Below are 26,263 nucleotides of genomic sequence, written 5' to 3' on the forward strand. Positions count from 1 at the left end.
CTCCGAAAGACTCAGAAGATACAATGAGAGCTATAGAAGAAAACAGGATAATATGATTTTTGAAAATTCCGAAAGAAAATTCTATAGAATGTTAAACAATAATATGTCAGCAACACCAGGAAGTTATCCAACCGTCGAGGATATTGAGAATTTTTGGACAGATCAACTGGCTACACCAACCCCCTACAACTCCCAGGCTGATTGGATAAGAAATGAAGAGAAATCCTGTGAGACAATGGAACAAATGCCGCATAACGCAGTTTCTATAGAAGAATTCCATGAAATATTGAAAAACACACACAATTGGAAATCACCCGGCCCAGATGGAATCCACAACTTTTGGTTGAAAAAATTTTGGTGTATACACGGCAGGCTAGTTGAAACCATAAATGATGTTATAAGTAATCCAACGGAAATGCCCAAATTTTTAACAACAGGGACCACTTACCTCTTACCGAAGGATATGCAACACACAGCGGATCCATCAAAATACAGACCAATTACATGTCTACCAACAATATATAAAATCATCACATCATGTATAGCATCTCGTATCTACAAACATTGCGAGACAAATAATATAATGACAGCACAGCAGAAAGGATGTTCCAAGAATGCACTAGGATCGAAGGAACTGCTGATAATAGATTCCATCATATGCAACCAAGCCTTCAAAAAACACAGAAATCTTTTTATGACATATTTTGACTATAAGAAGGCCTTCGACTCTATTCCACATGGGTGGCTGACAAAAATTTTGGAAATATACAAGATCGATCCAATTACAATAAACTTTCTGAAGTATGCAATGTGCAACTGGAGAACGAATATCGAACTCTCTACAGCGAACATAACTACTAAAGATATTCCAATAAAAAGGGGAATTTTCCAAGGAGATTCGTTGAGTCCCTTATGGTTCTGCTTGGCGCTGAACCCCCTTTCTAAACAATTGAATGCTACTGAAAAAGGTTTCAATGTGAAAGGAAACAGAAATAATATTGCACTCAATCATTTGCTATACATGGATGACCTCAAACTTATAACAGGCAACAAAAACCACTTGCAAATTATGGTCAAACTGGTGGAAAATTTCTCGGAAGACGTGGGGATGAAATTCGGATTGGACAAGTGTCGTACTATTAGCGTAGTGCGTGGAAAAATCCAAGATGAACCGATAGCTCTCTCCAATGGACAGGAGATAGAAGCAATGAAATCGGACGATCTTTATAAATACCTAGGAATGAAACAAAACCGACGAATAAACCATCAAAGAATGAAGGAAGACTTAACAACTGAGTTCATTAGGAGAATCAACAAAATTTTGAAGACAAACCTCAACAGCAAGAACATGACGAGAGCTATCAATACATATGCATGTTCAATTCTTACATACTCTTTCGGTATCATTCCATGGACCAAAACAGATATGGAAAACCTGCAACGCAAAATGAGAACCTTGATGACGAAAGCACACAAGCACCATCCGAAAAGTAGCATTGAGAGGACGACACTGCCGAGGAATAAAGGAGGCAGAGGTCTGCTAGACATCATGGAACTTGCCCATGGTCAAATTGAGTGTCTACGAACATACTTCAAAGACAAATCAGGCACGTCAGAGATCTACAAAGTACTGTGTGAAGCAGACGAATCAACACCTTTACAACTGCACAAGGAGCAATTGTCATACAACCACCAGACAATCCAAGAAAAACTGCAAAGATGGAGAGAAAAGCCCCTACATGGACGACATTTCAACGAGGTGAACCAGGATCATGTCGACATTGAAGCGTCGAACTATTGGCTCACATCAGGTGCGATGTATCCAGAAACGGAAGGATTTCTTTTAGCCATCCAAGATCAAGTGATCTCAACAAAAAATTACTGCAAACATATCATGAAGGATCGAACTATTACTGACGATCGATGCCGTTATGGTTGTCCAACGAACGAGACAATCCAACATATCACGGGAGGATGTCAAATGTTTGCAGGAAATGAATATAAAGAGAGACACGATGCAGTAGGAAAGATACTACACCAAGAAATGGCAACTAAATTAACACTAATTAATTCTGAAAAAGTGCCATACTACAAGTACCGACCGGAAACCATCCTGGAAAACGAACGCTATAAACTGTACTGGGATCGTACAGTTTTGACTGATAAAACAGTCCCTCACAACAGGCCAGATATATTGCTAGTTGATAAACAACAAAAGGCAGCAATACTCATCGACGTAGCAATACCTAATAACAACAACATGCGTCAAAAAGAGGTCGAAAAAATTTCAAAATATAGGGACCTCGAATTTCAGATAAAGCGCCAGTGGGGAATGATATCAACGAGAACTATTCCAATTATCATCTCAACAACAGGAATAGTACCCAAAAATCTCAAGAGAAATATCAAGCAACTAGGACTTAGTGAGTATATATGTAATATAATGCAAAAAGCTGTTCTTTTAGGTACTGCAAGGACGGTGAGAAAATTCCTAGGAAGCGAAGGACAGGTCCAAGGATCGCGTGTAAGAGGACCAGAAGTTCGACGAGAACCAGGGGGACCACAAGGACCGGACACGACCGAGCTCAGCCCTTCTGATATTTTAAATATCTGGGATTGAGTGAATGTTCCTCTTAGCGAGGAGTGAGAAGCCGACGGCGAGGAAAAATCCTACGCGTATAGGCAAAAGTCGGATCGTTTACAGATTCTAGTTCTACACAGAAAGAATATTTGAAAAAGACTGCTGTGCCTTCCAGAAATCTTTCTGTTGGATCCACTACCACAAAGGAAGAACCTGAATGTTCTAGTAGTAGATCTGAAAGATTGAGCAAAGAAATATCAACAAAGAAAAACTTATTGCTGAAGAATGCTCTAGTGAAGAAATCGAACCTGCTCTATAAACTACTTCCCAAGATGAAATCGAAGCTGCACAAGGTCTATTACAGCTTCTTCAGGGTCAGCCTGATTATAATGGGCCTAAAACTTTCAAGGATTTCGAAGTGCAAGTGAATACTCCTGAAGTATCTTCTTTGTGTGATCTGATAACAACAGATAGTGCTCTGAACAGTTTTTTTTTACTGGTCTCAATAATATGAAACTATAAGATACAATAGTAGAAGCAGTACAATCTATTTACAGTGATCAAAGATCAGATCGTTTAACGATCAAGCAGTGTATTGTTTTAGTTTTAACAAAATTGAAATGTGATCTTTCATATGTGACATTATCTGTTTTATTTGGCATTTCACAAGAATTGTGCCAAAGATACATTGTCTTCAAATCTAAGGTACCTTTACACTATATTGGAAAAATTCCTCAGAAATATTTGGACATGTATTCTGAAATTCTATATATTTTTTTTCAGGGCACACTGATGATACTTCTCTATCACATTTTAATTATTTTAAAATAGTCGTATAATATGCCGAATATATTTTCAAAATAAATACATTTCATAAGTGAAATATTTTCAATTGAATTCTCATCATTTTTTGATGATTCATTAGTTAAGCAATAATTTAATTCGATAAATAGGTATCGATATGAGTAGTTTTAAGTAACTTAGTTATTTAAATTTATTTTTAGAAACATTTTATGTACATTGAGTTATCTCTTAATAAATAAAAAAAATGGATATGCGACTTTCTGTAGTATTCCTAAAAATATTCAATACATTAGCATTTGTAATATTTTGTTGGGACTGTATAATTGAAGGGTAATGCGAAATGATCAATTCTGATAAGTAAAAAAACCTTTCAACTAAAGTTTATTAGTCATGCAAATAACATGTAACATTTTTATTATGTGACCAGCATTTAAAACTTCTTCACCTTCATAAAGACTTCTAGAAGTGTTTGTACCTTTAAGATACCCCAAGTATTCTACTCAGTCTTGCCATTTGGACATAAAAAAGGTACTATTAGAATCCTGTAGTATAATAATGTTGATTGAACCGTTCACATATTATATGCACACGATTGTTATTCGTCATTTTTCGAAGTCTTCCAACCTTGCATAACTTTCAATATCACTAGACTGAACTGAAACAAATTATGATATCTACCGCCTTTACCTAAAATTAAAATAAAATATACACAGTAACACACTTGTTCACTATAGAAGTCTGAAAAGTTTTTATATTTATTGTAAAATCGAATTTTAATAACGCAAATACACACACAACTAATACAACCAAACACTCCAATGGCAACATTTATAGTTCTACGTTTGCTCACCTTGTCGCTGCATTCTTAATCTCAGATGCCTATAGTGAAATGCTATCTCATTTCAAGGAAATCCAATGAAGAGATATCTATTCATTTAAGAGTCGCCCATGAAAGATCCCATTGAAGATCATTAAAATATGCATATTCCTTTTCACCAAAGGCTCTTCAAAAATTGTTGCATTACTGATGGACACTGGATACCAACCTGCTTGCAAAAATCTTATCAAATAACTCTTATGGATCATTTTAACTGTGGTGTCTAAGCTGGTGAAGAAAACAGAAAAAACTGATTGATAAATTTAAAAAGTGTAGCTTAGTGAATGGAAGAGCCATATCATAATAAGACAGAAATAAAATTCAATGAATCCATTTAGTATATGATAAATTTTGACATCACAGTTGTACAGGGTGGGCAAATTTCGATGTTTTAGCACTACAACTTTTAAACCAGATGAGATAGACAAAATCTGATAGCCCATTCTCGATCTCTTTTTCTGTGAAACTAACAAGGGTAGTATTCATTTTTGGCCACCTTCTTTTGTTTTCGAGTTATAAGCGCAAATTGGAAAAATGGCGATATCGAAAAACATTTATATCTCAGTTAATACTGATGATAGAGCTCTGAAATTAAAACATTATACAGGCACTTTTTTACGTAGAATCCAGTGGCGTGCTCGTATTTCACGAGCTATGACCCAAAGTTATGGTTTTTCAAATGGGAACACTAGATTTTTGTGTCATTTTCTGAAAGCTTGATTTTTCCTGATTTCAAAAATATATAACATCGTATGGTTTGTATTAATATGAATAATAGAAAGTGGTCAAAAACCTTTTTTTATCTAAGAGTCCCAATATTTCTATGGTTTCAACTGTTGGGGAGCACAGAAAAATTGAGCTTTCTATAAAAAGAGCAGTGTCCTTCCGTCAATCTGATCTTTTCTATGCTTTTCACTAATTTCTACAAAATTCGAATCTAGATATGTTTAATAAATCTTTATCTAAAAATTGAATTGGAAATAACGAAAAGATCCACAAGATCGAATATTTCAATCGAAATAGTTGTAATGAGATGGATGTATCAGAAGATTATTTTCATAGGTCTCCAGAATGAATACGCACAAGTACCAATCTATTTTAAATAGCATATGAAACAATGCATCATATGATTGAACTCAACAATATAATTACGAAGGGAACAAACAAGAAATAATATTTAACCTAATAATGACAACAATTGCACAATGCACAGTCAACACGTCTTCTCGATATTTCGCACCGAATTCAATACATGAATATTCAAAACTGATTTCAAGCAACCTGGGAAAATTTCTCCGAGTTCATTTATATTTTCGAAATTATTTTTATAAAATATATCTAGATTCGAATTTTGTAGAAATGAGTAAAAAGCATAGAATTAATCAGATTGACAGTAGGACACTGCTCTTGTTATAGAAAGCTCAATTTTGCTGTGCTCATTAACAGTTGAAACCATAGAAATATTGGGACTCTTAGATAAAAAAGGGTTTTTGACCATTTTCTGTTATTTATTACAGACTTTAATACAAACCATACGATGTTATATATTTTTGAAATCAGGAAAAATTAAGCTTTCAAAAAATGGCACAAAAGTCTGGTGTTCCCATTTAAAAAACATAACTTTGGATCAAAGCTTCGTAATTAGAGACCCTTTTGAAAAAACCAGCACGCCACTGGATTCTACGTAAAAAAGTGTCTGTATAATGTTTTAATTTCAGAGCTCTACCATCAGTATTAGCGGAGATATAAATGTTTTTCGATATCGCCATTTTTCAAATTTTCGCTTATAACTCGAAAACAATAGAAGGTGGCCAAAAATGAAAACTACCCTTGTTAGTTTCTCAGAAAAAGAGATCGAGAATGGGGTATCAGATTTTGTCTATCTCCTCTGGTTTAAAAGTTGTAGTACTAAAACATCGAAATTTGCCCAACCTGTACTGTAACTTTCAAAATTGAAACCAATTTATCAGCCGATGTGTAAATTACTCTATAAAGTCACTATTTACTGAAACTGTTCATGACATGAATGATTGATTAAACTTGCATGAAAAATATAGGTACTATTGGAACTCTAAAAAATGATTTGGGGTTCAGGGACTCTAAATCATTTGGGTCTGTTGAAACTTTTGTTAATGGTCTCGTATTTATGATATTTTCACACTCGGCAAATATTGTCAGCATAAGTTCATCTTTAAGAACTTGTCCATTCAAAATGGTGTAGAATGCTTTTTTTACGGACTGCACCATGCGTTCCCAGACACCACCCATATGTGGTGACGCTGGTGCCAAAAATTTCCAGTCGATACCTTCCTGTGTGAAGGTGTCAGTGATTCTTGCCTGGTCAATATATCCGAGTGCTCTCTTCAGCTCTTCTGCTGCACCCCGAAAATTCGTTCCATTGTCGGAATATATCTCTTTCGGCTGTCCTCTTCTAGCTATCATCCTCCGAATAGCTAAAATAGCTGAATCTGTGGTGAGTGAATGCGCTACCTCGAGGTGGACAGCTCTTATAGTGAGGCAGGTAAAAATTGTAAGAATGCAATTAATACTAAGTTTGTTTTTATAAGAAGAATTTATGTTAGTTTATTTTCTGTGTCTATTTCTCTGATTCTCTGTGATTAATTTTTGACATTATCTGGTTCGTTCAACATTGATGTTATATATCGCTGTTTAAAAATAATAAAGAAAATCACTCGCTATAAGTACTTTTTTTATATAATCCAACTGGTTATGAGCCCAGGAAGTACGTTTAAAATAACGAGGAATATCCAGAATTAATTATTTTCATGACAATTCTGGTAATTTAAAAAATATCACATATAACCTAAAAATGGCACATGCTTTGGACAAGTTAGTCGTCGAAAAATATGGAATAACGCAATTTGATGGAACTGGATATGATCATTGGCGATTTGCCCAACTTCAAGGTCCAAATTATCAATCAAAATGGAATTCAGGATTTACCTAATATCACCCCAAACAACTAAATTTATATAGAATTAATTCATAATTATGAGTTGGAAAAATAAAAAAAAAATTTCGGATGGAAATCTTATTAGATCAGCACAATGTGAAAGAGTGCATCAAGGAGGAACGCATTACCCCTGACGAAGCATTCCTGAAGCTGGACAAGCAGTGCAAATCACTCATAATACAATGCATTTCCAATTCCCAATTGCAATATGTAAAAGAAAAGGCCACTGCCTTTCAGATGTGGAATGCATTAGAAAAGGTATTCCAAAGAAAAGGAATTGCATCACAACTTTACCTACGGAAGAAATTATTAACCATGAAGTTCAGTGAAGATTCACTAGAGAAATTCTTTGTAATGTTTGATGAAATCATCCGAGAACTAAAGTCTGTAGGGGCAAAACTGGAAGAAACCGATGTGGTTTGCCACCTATTATTGACTTTACCTAAAAGTTTCGACAATATAGTTACAGCATTAGAAACTTTAGATCCTGATAAATTAACCCTGGAATTTGTAAAAGGCAAGCTCCTGGATCATGAAATGAAAATGATAAATAGTTCAGATCCACCAGTTGATTCTGCTGCCTTTTTGAATCGTAAACAGAAAAAAGGACAATGGCATGGAGAAACAACCAATCATGGGAATAAAAGCAGTTCTTTTCAATTCAAATGCCATAATTGTGGGAAGAAGGGACACACAAGAAGTCGATGTTGGTTTCTAAAGCAAGCGAACGAAGTTGAAGGCCGACCTGAAGAAAAACATGTGGCGTTTCCTGTAGTGGCTGACAGACCTGGAAGTATGGAAAAAGGCGAAGCAACTGTAAAATGGTATATAGACTCTGCAGCTACAGATCATCTTGTGAACGACCCTCGACCCTAATATATTTAGCTCAATCAAGGATTTGGAGAAGCCCATTAAGATATTCGTCGCCAAGTCCAATGAATATTTATTGGCTACAAAGGTAGGCAGTATTTATGTTATTTTGAATGACTGTAAAAAATTTAAAGTAGCTGAAATTAAGAATGTTCTATATGTAAAAGACCTTAGACATAATTTGCTATCGGTACAATGTCTTGTTAAGGAAGGTTTAAAAGTCACATTTGTTGAGAATGAAGCAATTTTAGAAAGAAATTCTATTGTATTAGCATATGGAAGTAAAGTAAATAACCTGTATCAAATTGAATTTGAAGTATTTAAAAAATATGAAGCAAATAAAGTTTGTTCTGATATAAATACATGGCATGCTAGATTAGGTCATTTAGGTTATAACAATGTCTTGAAGTTGGTTAAATCTAAAATAGTTAAGGGCATAGACTGCAAACAAAAATCAGGTATAGATTTGAATCAAAATAAATGTGAAATTTGTATACAAAGTAAAATTACTAAGTTACCATTTAACAAACATTCTAGTAGAAGTACAACTAGACCACTAGAAGTAGTCCATAGTGATGTTTGTGGACCAATCACTCCAACTACTTACGATAATAAAAAATATTTTGTCACCTTTTTGGACGATTTCACACACTTCACTGTTGTTTATTTAATTGAAAATAAATCAGAAGTTTTTGAATGTTTTAGAAAATATGAAGCATTTGTATCGGCAAAGTTTTCAGTTCAAATTGCTAATTTAGTTTGTGATAACGGTGGAGAATATTTGTCAAATAATTTTATAAGTTTTTGCACAACCAAGGGTATTCAAATTCGAAACACTATACCTTATACACCTGAGCTAAACGGTGTTTCAGAAAGATTAAATCGTACTCTTTTAGAGAAGTCTCGAGCTATGATTTTACATTCAAAATTAGAAAAGAAATTTTGGGGTGAGGCTGTTCTATGTGCAACATACTTGTTAAATCGATGTCCTACTGTGGCACTAAAGAATGTTACTCCAGCTGAAATGTTTTATAATAAAAAGCCTAATATAGGTTATTTAAGAGTTTTTGGTTGTCTTGCTTATGTTCGAATAGGAAAAGCAAAACTTGAAAGTAAATTTGATTCTAGAGCAGAAGCAACCATTATGATGGGCTATACTCATAATGGATATAGATTATGGAATCCTAAAACAAGCAAAATAATTACTGCACGAGATGTAATATTTTGTGAAAATCGTAGATTAGAGGACTTGCAAACAACTAAAATTACTGAAGTTGGTTTGATTCCTGATATAACTGAAAGTAAAAAAGAAAAAAAAGAAGTAAATGAGCTAGAAAACCAAATAGAAATTAAAGATGATGAAGTAGAAGAAACTGAGGAAGAAACACAAGATTTAAGAAGAAGTAATAGAAGAAAGAAAATGCCATCAAGATATCAAGATTTTAATATGGATTATGACCACTTAGCAATGAGTGTTGAATCCTTTGTAAATGATGTACCACAAAGCTTTGAAGAAGCAAAGTCAAGGGATGATTTTCATTTATGGGAACAAGCTATTTCAGAAGAAATAAAGGCTCTGAAAAGCAACAATACTTGGACTCTTGTCAATAGACCAGAAAATACCCCTTTAATTGACAGCAAATGGGTATTTCGTTTAAAGAAAGACAATGAAGGCAAAGTACAAAAATATAAGGCCAGACTAGTTGCAAGAGGGTTCATGCAACGAAGAGGATTTGATTATGAAGAAACATGGGCACCTGTTGCAAGATTGTCAACTGTTCGAACCTTAATTGCAGTTATTAATTACAAAAATTTGGCTGTCCAACAAATGGACGTAAAGTCAGCTTTCCTTCATGGAACTATTAACGAGAATATTTATATGAAAAAACCAGAGGGTTTAAATTGTGGAAACAAGGTATGCAAGCTGAATAAAGCTCTGTATGGTTTGAAGCAGGCCCCTTACTGCTGGAATAAAAAATTCAATCAGTTTGCAACTGAACAAGAACTTATTAGATCAGACAATGACCCCTGTCTATATTATAAACATATTGGTAACATAGAAATATATTTACTGCTTTATGTTGATGACATAATCATAGCTAGTAATAGCAAAATTGAATTGAATAAGTTAAAAGAAAAACTGACTAAGAATTTTGAGATGCAAGATATGGGTGAATTAAAGCAGTTCTTGGGAATACACATTAGAAAAACTGAAGATGGAATGTATTTGAGCCAAAAGGATTACATACAAAGTTTATTAGAAAAATTTAGAATGCAAGATTGCAATGGATCAAAAATTCCCATGAACATGAATAAAATGGTTTATGAAAAGAAAGAGAATACTGATACTACGAATAAACCAATTCGTGAGTTAATAGGTTCTTTGATGTACCTAACTCTTGCAACACGTCCAGATCTTAGTGCATCTGTAAATTTCTGTAGCAGAAATCAAAATAATCCTACTGAAGAACTATGGATTTTATTGAAAGGAATCTTGAGATATTTAAAGCAAACAGTAAACTTTGAATTGTTTTTTGACAATAAAGTATCCACTGAGTTGGAAGGATATGCCGACTCAGATTGGGCAGGAGACGAGAGTGACAGAAAGTCAACAACAGGATTTTTATTTAAAGTACTTGGAAGTACAGTATGTTGGACAACTAAAAAACAGTCTTCGGTTGCAATCTCTTCAACTGAAGCAGAATACGTTGCTCTTGCAGAAGCAGCACGTGAGGGTATTTGGCTCTTAAATTTGTTAGAATCATTTGGTTTTGCAAAAACAACTTTCACCATTTATGAAGATAACCAATCTTGTATTGAACTAACACGTAAATGGGAGCATAAAAGATTGAAGCATGTCGATGTAAAGTATAACTTTATTAGAGATTTAGTAGAAAATAAGACGATATCTGTAAAGTATATTAACAGTAACAATCAAACTGCAGATATCTTGACTAAAAATCTGAAATATCCATTGTTTTCTAAACATAGATTTCATCTAGGTCTTAGAGAGTAGACGTAAGATTTGTATTAATTGTGGCAGGGTGTAAGAATGCAATTAATACTAAGTTTGTTTTTATAAGAAGAATTTATGTTAGTTTATTTTCTGTGTCTATTTCTCTGATTCTCTGTGATTAATTTTTGACATTATCTGGTTCGTTCAACATTGATGTTATATATCGCTGTTTAAAAATAATAAAGAAAATCACTCGCTATAAGTACTTTTTTTATATAATCCAACTAAAATCACTCCCCATCTCTTCTCTCTTCGTCGTCCTATGGAAACCAATAACGGTCCAAAATAGTCCATTCCTGTGAACGTGAATGGTCTGATATTTGGTGTCAAACGTGCTACAGGAAGCTGTCCTATTTTTGGAATAATTGGTTTTGATTTGGTGATTCTGCATTTCTGACATCTCTTGAACGCCGACTTCACTGCACTTCTTCCGTCAATTATCTAGAAGCGTTGCCTTACATCGTTTAAAACGGCTTCCACTCCTTGATGAGAGAAATTTTCATGATAATTTTGGAGGAGTAGTCGCGTGAATTGGTGCTTTGTGGGGAGTATTATGGGTTGATTGGCAGAAATTGACATCTCAGGAGCTAGATTTGTCCGTCCACTCAGGAGCAATATTCCTCTTTCGTCAAGGATTGGTGAAAGGTTTTTCAGACGACTTTTACTTGACAATGGTTTTCCTTTGGCTATACATCTTATGTCTTCCCCAAAACTCTCCTGCTGGCACCGTTTGATCCAAAGGGTTTCAGATTTTTGAATCTCGGAAACTTCCAACTGCCCAAGAAAAACTCTGTTGCTTCTTCTCAGTCTGTCCAGAAGAATATCTACGAATCTCAACATCCAATCAGTAACGCGTATCAACGGAGTCCATTTTGAAAATCGGTTGATGTCAGGCAGATATGATTCTTCTTCTGTAGTAACTGCTGTTATTTCAATTTCTTCATATGGAAGATCTTCCAAACTCACAATATTCTTCTTGGGCCATAAGGTTTCGTCCAATTCATACAAGAAATCAGGACCTTTAAACAAACTTGCGTAGGTCGTCTTATTACCGTCGTCTTTGTTGTAGGTTCTGGTGGCAATATCGGCCGAATTCAACTTAGAGGGAATCCAATTCCAGTTGTTGATGTTTGTTAATTCTTGGATCTCTCCGATGCGGTGACTTTCGAACTGTCCCAATTTGCTTCCATCACCTTTGATCCAACAAAGTACCGTAATAGAGTCTGACCATAAAAATACTTCGTCAATTTTTATCTCCAAAGTGTCCTTGATTGTTTTTGCGAGCCTGCTTCCCATCACTGCAGCCTGCAACTCTAAACGTGGAATAGAAATGGGTTTTGTTGGAGCTACTCTCGCTCGGGCCATAACAAGAGTTACATCTATTTCGTCTTTAGTCAAAACTCGTAGATAGGATGCTACTGCGTATGCTTTCTTGCTAGCGTCGCAAAAGACATGCAGTTCTATCTTATTGGCTTCAGGAATATTCACAGAATAACATCTTGGGATGGAAATGTTTTCTATTTGTCTCAAATCGCTTTGCCAAAGTTTCCACGTGTGATATAGGTCCTCGTCTATACTATCGTCCCATCCAATCCCAGATCGCCATATGTCTTGTATGAGAATACGTCCTTTTATTGTGAAATTCACAATGAGTCCTAAAGGGTCGAATATTGACATTACCGTCTTCAAAATTTGTCGCTTGGTTGGTCTACTATCTCTAAATTTATCTTCGAATTTTGAAATTCTGAAACAAAATAGATCCAATATTGAATCCCAAGAAATATCTGAAATCAGACAATTATGCAATACCATCAGTGAAGCCAAAAGAAGGAAATGTAGAAATATCTGAAATCAAACAATTATGCAATACCATCAGTGAAGCCATAAAGTCTGTTGCAAGTGCTCCAAAGCAAAATAGATCCAATTTTGAATCCCAAGAAAGGCTAAGTACTCTTTGCATTGTCGAATTCGAATCCACACAGAAGTGCTTGAATACTGAATCGTCTGATGACAGTTTTTCTATGACTTCTCCCGAATTGCATATCCAGTTGACAAGCCCAAATCCTCCTGATTTTTGAGCCCGTGACACTTCGGAGATTGTTTCCAAGGCTTCTTCTACAGAATCGGTACAGTCAAGATAGTCGTCTACATAGTGTTTTTTTGTTATAGCATCGATAACATTTTTCTGGCTGGATAACTCCTCAGCATTCGAACTGGGCACAGGTTGGGGAGCAAGTGGCACCAAAGGTCATAACTTGCATTTCATAAACGTCCCATTGTCGATTCGTATCCCCATCTCGCCATAAAAACCTCTGGGAGCTTTGGTCTTCCTTTCTTACCATAACTTGATGGAACATTTCTCTGACATCACTGCAGAAACCAATTTTCCTTTGTCGAAATTTAATCAATACCTCCACCAATGATTGTAGCAAGTCTGGGCCAGATAGTAAATTATCATTCAGACTGGTTCCGTTCGATTTTGAGGCGGCATCAAAGACTAAACGAAGTTTCTTTGGCTTATTGGGGTTAATTACTCCGAAATGCGGCAAATACCAGCATTGAGGACCTTCTTCATTGGATTCTGCAGGAGTCAACTTCCTTGCATATCCTTTCTCGACGTAGCTTGTTATTTTCTCAGAGTATCGCTTCCCAAATTCCCTATCCTTCTGTATTTGTTTCTCCACGCATCTCAGTCGCTGAATGGCAATTGTTTTGCTCTCTGGGAGATGGATGTCGTCTTCCTTCCACAGCAGCCCTATCTCAAATCTGTTTCCTACACGTCTGATTGTATTTTTCATTATCTCCATAGCCCTCTGTTCTGCTTTATTCACGTTCGTTTTCATTGGAACTACTCCAAAGGCATCTGTGGTAAAAGATTGTTTCACCATTTCATGGAGTGAATCGTCGGACATTCCAGAACTGCAAATGTGGAAGGAATATACCTGTTTTTCTTGTCTGATACAGTTTCCTCCGTGAAGTACCCAACCCAGATTGGTTTTTGTCGCAATGGGAAGATTTTCGGTGCTTTGAATGACTTTTCTGGCTACAGTGAGGCGTACATTGTCTTGACCCAATAAAATCATAGGGCGTTCTCCTATTTCGTGGAAGGGAATTCCTGACAAATAAGAATACCTTTCCCAATCGGATTTTCGAATCTCTTGAATGGGGAGAGCTGAATTTTGTACTGTTCTGACATTTTTCATACTGAAAATCTTAGCTCCGTCGAATACTCCCAATATCTCAATATTTAAACAACTTGAATCTTCATGGCGAGAGGCTAAATTGTTAGTCCATTGGATGCAAAGCGGTTGAGGTGTGCCATTCAGTCCCAATCTGTTAGCTATTGACTTGTCTACGAGAGTCACAGAAGAAACTTCTTCACATAAAGCTACGGTCTCCAAAACAGTGTTGTTTCCATACAACTTCACTTTCACCATCCTCAACAAAACATTGCCTTCTCCATGTCCAACTGCAAGCACGTTCTCATTGTTTTTAAATTCTGTCTGGGTTGAATGGGTATCAGTATCTTTAATTGATCTTTGGGTATCTTTATGAAGCAGCTGATGATGGGAACGCTTACAACCATTGATGCTACACTGTCGTCTTGCTCTGCATTTCATGGTCTGGTGATTACGTCGGAGACATGAAAAACATAGTTTCTGTTTTGTAATAACCGCCCATCTTGTATCAACGTCGTCAGAGGACATTTTCGAACAATTCTCTATTTTGTGTCCTCTTTCTGCACAATATTTACATTTCTCGTATGATTTTTTATATCTGTCGAAATCAAAGTAGATTCTTGTCGTTTTGAAGAGAACTGAAGTTTTGGTTTTGTTTCTATCTTGAAACTCTTGGAACTATTGACAAAACACGCTGCAGTTGCCTTTTCATTAATCCAGATGGAAAAGTCGTTCAGATTTGTCGTTTCTCTTTTTCGCATAATTTCTTCTCCCCATTGGAGTTTCAACGAAAAAGGTAGTTTCTGAACCAATTCTCGTAATATTTGCGGATTTTGGAGGTGTTCAAAATGGTCCAATGATTTGATAGTAGCCACGAGACAGCAAACATGATTGGAGAGGTGAATCAAAGTGTCCATGTTGTTTTCTCTAATTGGTGAAAGATTTCTCACCTTCGTGATAAGCCCCTCGATGATTTGGTCAGGTCTACCAAATCTCATTTCGAGTGTCCTCAAAACTAAATCAATGTTATCTGGGGAGGTCATCATTCCTGATACTGCAAGCTTGGCTTCACCTCTTAAGCATTTTTGCAGTTTTATCATCATTTCCTCTGAAGAATATTCGCATAATTTTGAAATACGCATGAAGTGTGAAATGAATGTTGGCCATTCTTCGGAATTGCCGTCAAAAATACAGAAATCTTTGTCCACAACTTGCCTTGCTGCAAATCTATTTTGCTTTGGAGCACTTGCAACAGACTTTATGGCTTCACTGATGGTATTGCATAATTGTTTGATTTAAGATATTTCTACATTTCCTTCTTTTGGCTGGATTTCATCTTTGAAGGGCGAATGCAAATCATTTATCCATTTTCTTGTCTTCTCTAAAGAATGGTTTTCATCCTCTGGCATCTGGCATTCAATATTCTGTACTGATAACTGAGATCGGTCTCCTTGAAGTTCTTCAATTACAGTCTCTCGAACTTCATTTTCTAGTTCTAAGATTTTTAGCTGATTTTCTAGCTTCTTCATTTCGATCGCTTGTCTGATCTTCTCGACTTCAACGGCATGTCTTTTTTTACGAAGGGAAACACTATCTGATTCTGAAAGATTGGATTTCATAGAAAGAACAGATGAAGTTTTTGGTAAATCATTACCGACGTCTTTGGGTTCTAAGCATCGACTCTGCTTGTCTTTCTGGCTTGAGTTCACCTTGTTCACTTCCTCTCGTTTGTCTATTATATTATTTGTCTGAATTTCATCTATATTTTGGCTCTGAACAATTTCTGATTTGTTCGACATGACACTGACTGAATGTCGTCTTAACAATCCAAAAGCAGGTGGCCACTCATAACTGGGGTTTAGTTAAGATGCATAGAATACCTGGAGTGTTTACTGATTCGATTTAGTTTTAGACTTCTTGAGAGACCCACCTGTTGCTTTGGTGGTCTGCTTCACCAGAGTGCTGTAAGGTGGCGCTCTTTTTCGAATTCCCGCATCTGCCTGGTGCCGATTAAAAAGGAAATACTGATTTCAGACACTGCAAACATTCACAATAAATTACAGTCCATTCAGGAATTATTGACATCCCGGGTGGCTGTGGAAATTCGAAATTAAGTTGGTACTGGCTCATTCAGTAACATTTTGAATTGCAGATTTCGGGTTGGCATTGGAAATGTCATTGATAGGAGGTTAGATTTCAGTTTGTTTGTGTTATTGTTTTTGACCCAAGAAATTTTGAAACAAAAAAGTTGTATCAATTTCAAATACATATTGATTAGTTTATTTGAGTATTTCTCACAGTAATGTTTGAAAAAAGAAGAAGGCGAGTCATTACAGCCTGGATTATTAGTAATAGAAAACCTGTGCAATACGATTTCATCTTCAAAGAACTATTGAATGATTTTTTTGTTACCAAAAGCCGAGCCAAAAGCAACCAATATATTAGCCTGGATGAAATTTGACCAAAAAGCATCTGGATTTTGATCAATCAAAGACAAAATTACATAAACTTAATTGGTCAAGTTCAAAACAGTTAATGAAAGGAAAATTCTTATTGATAAACAGAAAAATATAATAAGTTGAGTACGATTTTATGGTGAATATAGAGAATATTTGCAACAAAATGTGAAATTCATTTATCTGGAGGATGAGGATTATATAAATCTAAGAAGGGAGAATTATTTTATAATTGGGTTGCTAAATTGATACCTTTTCGGCATAACCATAGTTATATTATATCAAACTATATGAAAAAGATCTGTAAACAAAGTCTTGGCATTGCATCTATAGTTTATTTATTCAATAAATTCTAATTGCTTTATAGAATTTTTACTGAGTATTTCATCGAAAATATATTCAGAAGAGTAAATTTAAGGATTTCTTCACCTCTTAACCACTTACAGATAATAATAGAATGCAATAAAATTTTAAAATTCATGAATTATATATAATTTCATGCAAAAATGCTTTTAGTGAGTGAGTCAAAACTGTTATGGGCAAAATACCTTACGTAATTTAATAGTAAATAGTATAACAGCATTTCAATAAAAATAGAAGTGTATAAATAGTATCTATATTTTTCATACAAGTTTAATCAATCATTCATGTCATGAACAGTTTCAATAAATAGTGACTTTGGAAAGTAATTGACGCATCGGCTGATAAATTGGTTCCAATTTTGAAAGTTACAGTACAACTGTGATGTCAAAATTCTTCATATACTAAATGGATTCTTTAAATTTTATTTCTGTCTTATGATATGGCTCTCCTATTCACTAAGCTACACTATTTAAATTTATCAACCAGTTTTTTCCACCAGTTTAGACACCACAGTTAAAATGGTCCATAAGAGTTATATGATAAGAATTTTGCAAGCAGGTTGGTATCCAGTGTCCATCAAGAATGCAACAATTTTTGAAGAGCATTTGGTGAAAAGGAACATGCATATTTTGATGATCTTCAATAGGATATTTCATGGTTGACTCTTGAATGCATAGATATCTCTTCATCGGATTTCCTTGAGATGATTTAGCATTTCACTATATTTTTACGTTATATAATCTGAATTTCAATTTATGAAATCATGACTGTATGCGTGCCTTCGTAATAATCGTAATTTCGAAAATTCAGGATCTTTCGGATATAAAAATGATGAAAATAATTCAAACTGGTTATTTCTGTGATGAACCACAGCAATTTTTAGTGATATTTTTGTAACCAGAAATAATGCCGCGACTAGACGTTCACGGCCTGCTTCGATGTCAATAATTCCTGAATGAACTGTACAATTGACCATATTCACCGTAGCCATATTGTTGTGCGACAATACCAACTACCCAGTGTTCCCAACGAAGAAATATTGAGTTTACTAGAAAAATTCCACAATATGAAGTTTATAAGTGAAGTTTATTCGTACCTTTTCTGGCTGCTACGCAAGATAGGCTTGTTTGGGACAATATTTCGCAAAAATTTCACCTTTTGGAAATTAAAACATTAGTGAAAGGTGGTTTTATGAACAAATTAACTGTGGCCGAGTTTATAAATGAAGGTTCGCTCCATTTTTGGAAAAAGTCAGTGAAAGAATAATCTCTATGGCTGATAGTATTTTTGATATTAGTGGTATTTTTCTAGTGAACTCAATATTTCTCCGTTGGGAACACTGGGTAGTTGGTATTGTCGCACAACAATATGGCGACGGTGAATATGGTCAATTCAGTTCATATCGAATTTTTACTCAAATGAATAGAATCATTGTTTAAGGAGAAGATAGTTGGTTACTCGCCCTGCAAAGGGCATTGGATGTGCGTATGTGGCGGTACCTATTAGAATTATGTGGCAAACTCAGAATTTTTGGGGTCCATCCTAATGCGCCCTCTAGGCGGCTATTTCTATAATCATTTGTCGGTAAAGAGGTTTCTACATTGGGTACAAAACTTGACGTGAAGAGTAAATAATCGGAGTCAAGTAAAGTAGAAACACTTCGATGTTTATGACCCAGGTTTCGAGCTTGGGATTTTATTGCTTTGGTCGTAACGGGGTTTGTTTTTGTTATCGGATTTCGCTCATTCTTACATACAGTTAGAAGGCTTCAAAAAGACGGATTTTCAAGAATTTTTTTCGCGCAGACTATTCAATTTATTAATTTGAAAATTGGTGTACATATTATAATAACCTTATAATATATTAACATATTTTTTATTTGTCAAAATAATCTTCGCGAATGTTGCTATCGCCGATCTCCTAGAGCTCCGCAAAAAAAACCAATTTTGCGGTGATCACGATATCTCTGAACCGGATTATCTGAAATAAAAATCGTGAAGGGAATGTATGATCTGATTTGCGTTTGAAAAAAAAAACTGTGATTGGAGAAAAATAAGTATAAGACTATTTTTTAGTTTTTCGAAAAGAGAATTTTAAATTTAATTAATTGATTATGTAAAATTGTTATCAGTGAATAGTTTCATGTTAAGGTTATCTACCTCAAATAGGTAACTAAAATATTGGAATACTGCCAAAAGAAAAACAAAATTTGATTTAAAAAACTATTCTCTTTTTTGTGAAAATCTCATTTGTTTTGTGATAGGACGTGAATGTTTAATTTATGAATATACATATAAGACTTTTTCAGCTGAATATTTGATTCAAATTATATCGAATTTTGGTTTGCAAAGAGATTTTTCATGAAAAATAAAATTATAAAATTCCATATAAGTTTCCCCTCTCAGATCGGCGTTAAGCATTGAATAATATTGCTCAGGGCCCCCGCAAGGGACATCAACGCCCGCGTGCGGAACATATTTTGGCGCCCCTCGAAGGGGGAGGTGGAGAAAAGTACTACTGTATAATCGGAAATTTTTTTTTTGAAGTTTTGTTGAGAATTTAGTATAGAATGGTTGAAAATCTATCAGCAACCTTCATTGTCTTAAGAACTTTAAGGTGTTATTTGTAACATAATACATTTCAAATGTGTTTCAAAACTTAAGCTGTATTCTTCTATAAATTATTCATAAAGGCATAAACATTTAATTAGGATCAATCCAGAAATTGAATGGATGTTTTTCTAGATTTGGCTGCTGCAAATTCTTTTATATTATCAATCAATCAATTTTATCGAGTATCTCTTGCTCTATATCTAAGATTGCTAATCCAGAAAATCTTTCTTGAGACATGGTAGACTTCAAATAGTTTTTAAAAATTTTTAATTCAGTGAATGATCTCTCACCAGAAGCAACAGACACAGGACACAGGTAAAGTGAGAAGGATTCTTGAGGCAATACTAAGATTCGGTAGAGGAGAAGTTAGATTATTTTCAAAAATATATTGTAGAATTTCAAGAGGATTTTCGCTTCAGATAATGAAAACAATCCTAGGGCTCTTATCTCGTTGAATAAATCATTTTCTTTCATTTCAGTCTCTTTTTTTCATGTCATCAGTTAGCTTTTGTTGAAGAGCATGACAGCATCTCAATAGATATTTGTCATTTAATTTAAGAATATCACAAATAAAACAAAAAACGTTAACGTTATCTACTATTTAAGGAACTTAGTGTTTGATCCATTATTTTCTAAAAGAAATTTATTTTAAAAGCGATTTTTGGATCTTCCGTCTGTTCATAATCGAACAATTTTGGTTTATACTTTCGTCTTACAGTATATAATGGAGAAAAATCTTGAGCTATCTCAAGAACAGCCGCTAGTTTTCCAGCTCCCGCAAGTTTTTCCTCGAGAACATTATCATCCCTACAATTTTTGAAATGATCAACTAAATTCTTCAAATGGTTTTGGCACACTTTAATGTCAATCGCTACACTTTGCATCATGTTGCTTACAATATTAATCTGGAATGAAACGTCATAAGAAATTATGATACTTCAAATAAATTTAAAAGAATGAATATTTAATAAAAGAGAACTTGCTTTATGTCTAGTTTTTATGTTGAAAGTATCATTTTCGGTTATTTCTAAAAGGCTATCACATATTTGAATAAAATGAATCTTTAGCATCGATTCTACTTGACCATCTAGTATCACTTAGGGGTTTTAGACGTAACTGAGGCATGGGCGCCCGCAGAAATTTTTCTCAGGGGGGGCAAAATGAAAATTATTGAAAAACGACCAGGCGTCCATGATTGTCGTAGGCGACATCAGTATTCCGTTTCTTTCTATTTCTGTATTTATATTTATCACCAGCGTCTACTCTCAATTTCAAAAGATCATTAAAAGTGGTACAGGGTGGACAAAATACAATAGTTTCGTGTGTGCTCATTAAATAACGCATAACATTCTTTATTAGTTAAATTAACAATATTATTAAAACTTTTCACGAAATTTATCCGGCAAAAAAGTGACTATACTTTTTTCCCGGATATATGTATAATCTTTACACTCACTTTTTTCCCGGGAAAGAAAGTAATTTCGAGAAAGTTATATTTTGTTACCTGTCAACAGAGATAGAATGTCTAATTTTTTTCCCGTGCCAAATTTTTTTTTTATTTCAGTCTGAAGGTAGGGCGACGAAGCTTTCAAAACAATATTATGACCAAAAATACGATTCGAACAATAGCTCTTCTCCTTAATTCTCCTTAAACAATGGCTCTACCCTCAGAGTAAGAAGTAAACAGTTTACTTCTTACTCTGAGGCTCTACCCTTTTTCATGCAGCTAGCCGGCATGCGGCAAGGGTAATAAAAATGTATTGCGGCCAAGAGAATTTCTTCCGATGCCTGCTCGACGACAGAAAGATGAATAAAGATTGAACAAGAAACGCACTAGAGACATCTGTTGTTCACCATACCCAAAAATTAATACTCGTCTGAATTTTCAACATTGCACATAGGCAACCCATCATGTTGGGCCTCTTCCGGAGTGGCGCCCTCTAACGATATTGCCCAATTTCCTCCAATGATATTTGAACCGAAGTAACTAACTATCTTCTCCTTAAACAATGATAGAATATAATGACAGACCATAGAATATAAAATATTATTGTTCTATACTCAAAGTTCACGACAAGAGCGTAGAAATGGGGGGATACTGGGGGTAATTACACGGTGCTCCTAAATTGGGGATACAAATGAAAATGAAAAGTCCTATAACATGAGTCCCCCCCAAACATTTTGTTTTGTGATACATGTGTTGAAGTTCAAGTTATTTTCTCGTATAACCTTCCCTTCACAAGATATTTAATATGAATTGGCCATAGATATTTCAGTTTAAAGTTTTCACTATGTGATATGCTAATTTTGAATGCAAATCTACAGAGTGATATTTTTTCTATTATGACAGACCATAGAATATAAAATATTATTCTTCTTTACTCAAAGTTTACGACAAGAGCGTGAAAATGGGGGGATACTGGGGTTACCTACACGGTGTTCCTAAATTAGAGATACAAATGAAAATGACAGTTTTCCGTATCATTTTAAGAAAACATGAGTCCCCAAACATTTTGTTTTGAGATACATGTGTTAAAGTTTACGTTTTTTTTCTCGTATAACCTTCCCTTCACAAGATATTTAATTTGAATTGGCCATAGATATTCCAGTTTAAAGTTGTCACCATGTGATATGCTAATTTTGAATGCAAATCTACAGAGTGATATTTTTTCTGGAAGGATGCCTGCTTCCTTCCTCCAAAACTATATTTTGGTGAATGGTTGTTAGTTTAGAAAAATGTGGAAAAATACTCTGGTCCAGTACTACACTTTATGGTTTGTTATAGTTTTGTCGTATCTGCTATCGATTTCGAGAAAAATCTCTAGTAATCCTCAGGAAAATCCAAATGATTTTTAAGATCCAGCTAGTAAGTTCTAATGAATGCATTAATTATAAGTTTTGGTATTTATTTACCTAATCTGTAGCCAAGATTAATAAGTATTTGATAAACTGTACGACACACTAGAAACAACCTGTTTATTGAAAGCAAAGCCTTTGTGGGCTCATATTCATGAAATTTTTTTTTCTCAAAATTATCCAAGTAATTTCTCATTTTCCTTCGTAACTCTTATTTGAGAACAAGGTAAGAACAACCGAATTAGTAACAACAAAAATTATTTCGAGTAATTTGGTTCAAACTTCATTATCAAACTTCTTTTTCTAACATTACAGATATGAATAAAAGTTGTCGTCAAAAATTTTTTTTTCGATTATCCCTCCCCAAGAAAAAAAAGATCTACGCCCTTGGTTCACAAGAGTCGAGAATTGAGAGAAATGTCAAATGAAAACGATGTATGCGCCATCTGAAAAGCCCGCGTTCCCTCGAAATCAAGTAGGTATAAATCCGAAAAATCTCCCATTTTGTCTGAAAGTTTTACAGGTATAAGTAGACACCAGGTATTCTATGCATCTTAGGTTTAGTCTACTATGGGTACCTGCAGTCTTTCTTGTAGGGATGGGAATACCGGTTACTCACCAGTCGCGTTACATTCGCGACCGCTCCAGAAAAATACCGCGATTTTGTAACTGTGGTTACAGGTAACAAAACCGTAGGCGATTGCAACTAAGTTGAGTCCCAGCGACGGAGGAATGAAGGAAACGAGACCGTTGGGATACCTAGACTAATTGTGGACTGTCCTGTTGAATGATAATTCATTGTTCATTGAGTTTCTACGTAATTCTAGAAGGACGTATGCAAGCATAACAAAATCATAAAACCATAAAATTTTTTTGGTGGCTGAGAATAACAACAAAGGTTAGAATCTTCGAAGGGCACCTCATTAAAAGAAGATGGTGTAAACTCCAGTGGAAATATACCATCATCGGGTAATCTAGGTATTACGTGAAAGAAATTATATCTATATGTGCATCTGGAATTTCATTGTCAAATTGACTGAATATTATAAATTGATATATACTCATTTCACATATATATCTAGAATCGATTTTTTGTTTACCGTTATTTTACAGAGAATTTTTAAGTATATTTGCATTTACGATTGATTCAATTGAGAATAAGGTTCAATAATATACATTTGCTGCAACCAATTTTTATCAAAGGAATTATCAAAAAAATATTAAAAAAAAACATCGAAAATATTGAAAATCATGAATCGAATTGTTTAGTTCTAATTTTGGTAGATACCATAGAAAAAAAATATATTCCATTAGACACTAAAAACACAATGGCAGAAACGATTTTTGAGAAGTTACAGGTAAAAGAATTTCTTTTCATTGAACATGGCGCAAATGAATGTAAAAAATTTTAAAAGCGTTGACAGCAGGAGTTTTTGAGCGATCATAATTAAATTTTTTTTTAAAAGCACTGGCGTACTATTTTTTATTTCACAAATATGAAAGTCAATGCCAGTACGCACAACACTGTAGTTGCTGAAGACGTGGTATTTAACGTGAAACCTTAATGAGGTATCCATATTTATCAAACCTCGTTCAACTATCCCAAACCGTTTCGATGTTATTATTCGAAGTCCGGTGCCGGTACGCCGTAACTATCGTTACTTTGGGACCGGTTACTTTACGTTTGTGGAACGCGCGATTACGTTACTCAAAAATACCGTTCCAAAATCGCGGTTACTGAAATACCGTCCCATCCCTACTTTCTTGTATTTGGCATGTCTCAAAACTCCTCTGGAACTGTTTCTTCACCAAAGGACTTGTTATCCGATTCGAAGGACCAATGTTACTTCGTCTTTTTATAAAATAATGTCTGTAGTTGTGTTCAATTTTAACTTCTATTCGACAATTATTCTTCACAATTGAATTGACAAACTACTTAAAAAAAAACTTATGTCAAAAACTATTTTATGTCAAAAACACTGACTATATGAAATAATACATATAGTACAGAGTGAAGAGCAACAATTGTGCATCATAAAGCATAAGAATAATAAACACTTTGTTTTTGGAATAATTTTGATTTATTAATATTCCAACAGCAATACTTAATAAAGAAATTAACTCAATTCAGATAAAACAGATATTTCTTGATTATAGGGCGGTACGAAGTTCGCCGGGTCAGCTAGTATACTCTAAACATAAAGAAATTACAGAGGTATTTATTTCACGAATTTTGCATTTTTGAATATTGCATTCTATTATCATCTTCAAGAGGTTAGGAAGTGAAGAAATTCTCAAATTTACTCTTCTGAATATATTTTTCGATTACATATTCAGTTAAAATTCTATAAAGAAATTAGAATTTATTAAATTTCATCATTTGATACAGATCAAATGATGAATTTCAAAAATTCATGGAGCATGACCGAAGTTATATTATATTAGGCTATATGAAAAAGACCTGTAAACAAAGTCTTGCATTGGATCTATAGTTTATTTCTATAAATTCTATTTTGAAATTAAGTTTTGTTTTATCTGTTTTTTGTTCTTCAATGAGTAATCCTAAAATTTAATAAATTCTAATTGCTTTATAGAATTTTAACTGAATATTTAATCGAAAAATATATTCAGAAGAGTAATGTGTTCACAGCAACACATTATTCCAAGTATCTACAGAAAAGGTATTAATTTATCAACCCAATTATAAAATAATTCTCCCTTCATAGATTTATACAATCCTAATGATCACCACTATCAAAACAAAATATCCAGGTAAAAATCCATCAATCCAGCATTCAAACTAGAGGTCCTTCTACTTTTACCCTTGAATATACTTGAAAAACTTTTTGTTTTCTGTCTAGAATTCACTGTTGAATAAGACTGCCATTTTCAAATAAACAAGTTTCCTCCAGAATTTCATATTTTGTTGCAAATATTCTCTGTATTCACCATAATATCGTACTCAACTTTTTATCAATAAGAATTTTCCTCTTATTAACTGTTTTGAACTTGTAACCAATTTTAATGTTGTCTTTGATCAATTAAAATCCAGATGCTTTTTGGTCAAATTTTATCCAGACTGATATATTGGTTGCTTTTGTTAATAATCAAATCATTCAATGATTCTTTGAAGGTGAAATCGTATCGCACAGGTTTTCTTCCGCTAATAATACAGGCTGTAATGACTTGCTTTCTTCTTTTTTCAAACAGTACAGTGAGAAATACTCAAATAAACTAATCAATGTGTGTTTGAAATTGATACAACTTTTTAGTTTCAAAATTTCTTGGATCAAAACCAATAACACTAACACAAACAAACTGAACAATCTAACCTCCTGTCCTGTCAATGACATTTCCAATGCCAACCCGAAATCTGCAATTCAAAATGCTACTGAATGAGCCACTACCAACTTAATTTCGATTTTTCACAGCCACCCGGGATGTCAATAATTCCTGAATGGACTGTAGCTATTAATGTGAAGAACCTTACCTTAATTTTGCCAACTTTTGTTGAAGTAAGAACTGCTGGCCAAATATATATTTGGCGCCAGTCCACTTCTATAAAACAACCTGCTGACAACTAATATGATCCGTCTAGTGCGCATGCGCAGCTAGAAAAGTAATATGGCCGCTAAGGTGGAGATGTCAGTTCTGTCAGACACGAATAGATAACGA

At 34.4% G+C, this 26,263-nt stretch overlaps 2 protein-coding genes across 2 annotated transcripts; both read right to left on the reverse strand.

The window, feature by feature from the left end:
- Positions 1–10,964: 10,964 nt before the first annotated feature.
- Positions 10,965–16,182, reverse strand: LOC123672388. The gene is made up of 2 exons (XM_045606488.1): positions 15,956–16,182; positions 10,965–15,901 (listed from the first exon to the last, which is right to left on the reverse strand). The coding sequence occupies exon 2, from the start codon at positions 14,827–14,829 to the stop codon at positions 13,324–13,326; it is 1,506 nt and encodes a 501-aa protein (XP_045462444.1). The 5' UTR covers positions 14,830–15,901; positions 15,956–16,182; the 3' UTR covers positions 10,965–13,323.
- Positions 11,564–12,799, reverse strand: LOC123673300. The gene has a single exon (XM_045607786.1). The coding sequence runs from the start codon at positions 12,797–12,799 to the stop codon at positions 11,564–11,566; it is 1,236 nt and encodes a 411-aa protein (XP_045463742.1).
- Positions 16,183–26,263: the final 10,081 nt, after the last annotated feature.

Source organism: Harmonia axyridis, chromosome 2 (assembly GCF_914767665.1).
Source record: "Harmonia axyridis chromosome 2, icHarAxyr1.1, whole genome shotgun sequence".
Taxonomy (NCBI): Eukaryota; Metazoa; Arthropoda; class Insecta; order Coleoptera; family Coccinellidae; genus Harmonia; species Harmonia axyridis.

What these genes read in the sequence shown, in the direction of transcription:
- LOC123672388 (XM_045606488.1), bottom strand. Translation starts at nt 14,829, where the DNA reads ATGTCCTCTGACGACGTTGATACAAGATGGGCGGTTATTACAAAACAG.
- LOC123673300 (XM_045607786.1), bottom strand. Translation starts at nt 12,799, where the DNA reads ATGTCAATATTCGACCCTTTAGGACTCATTGTGAATTTCACAATAAAA.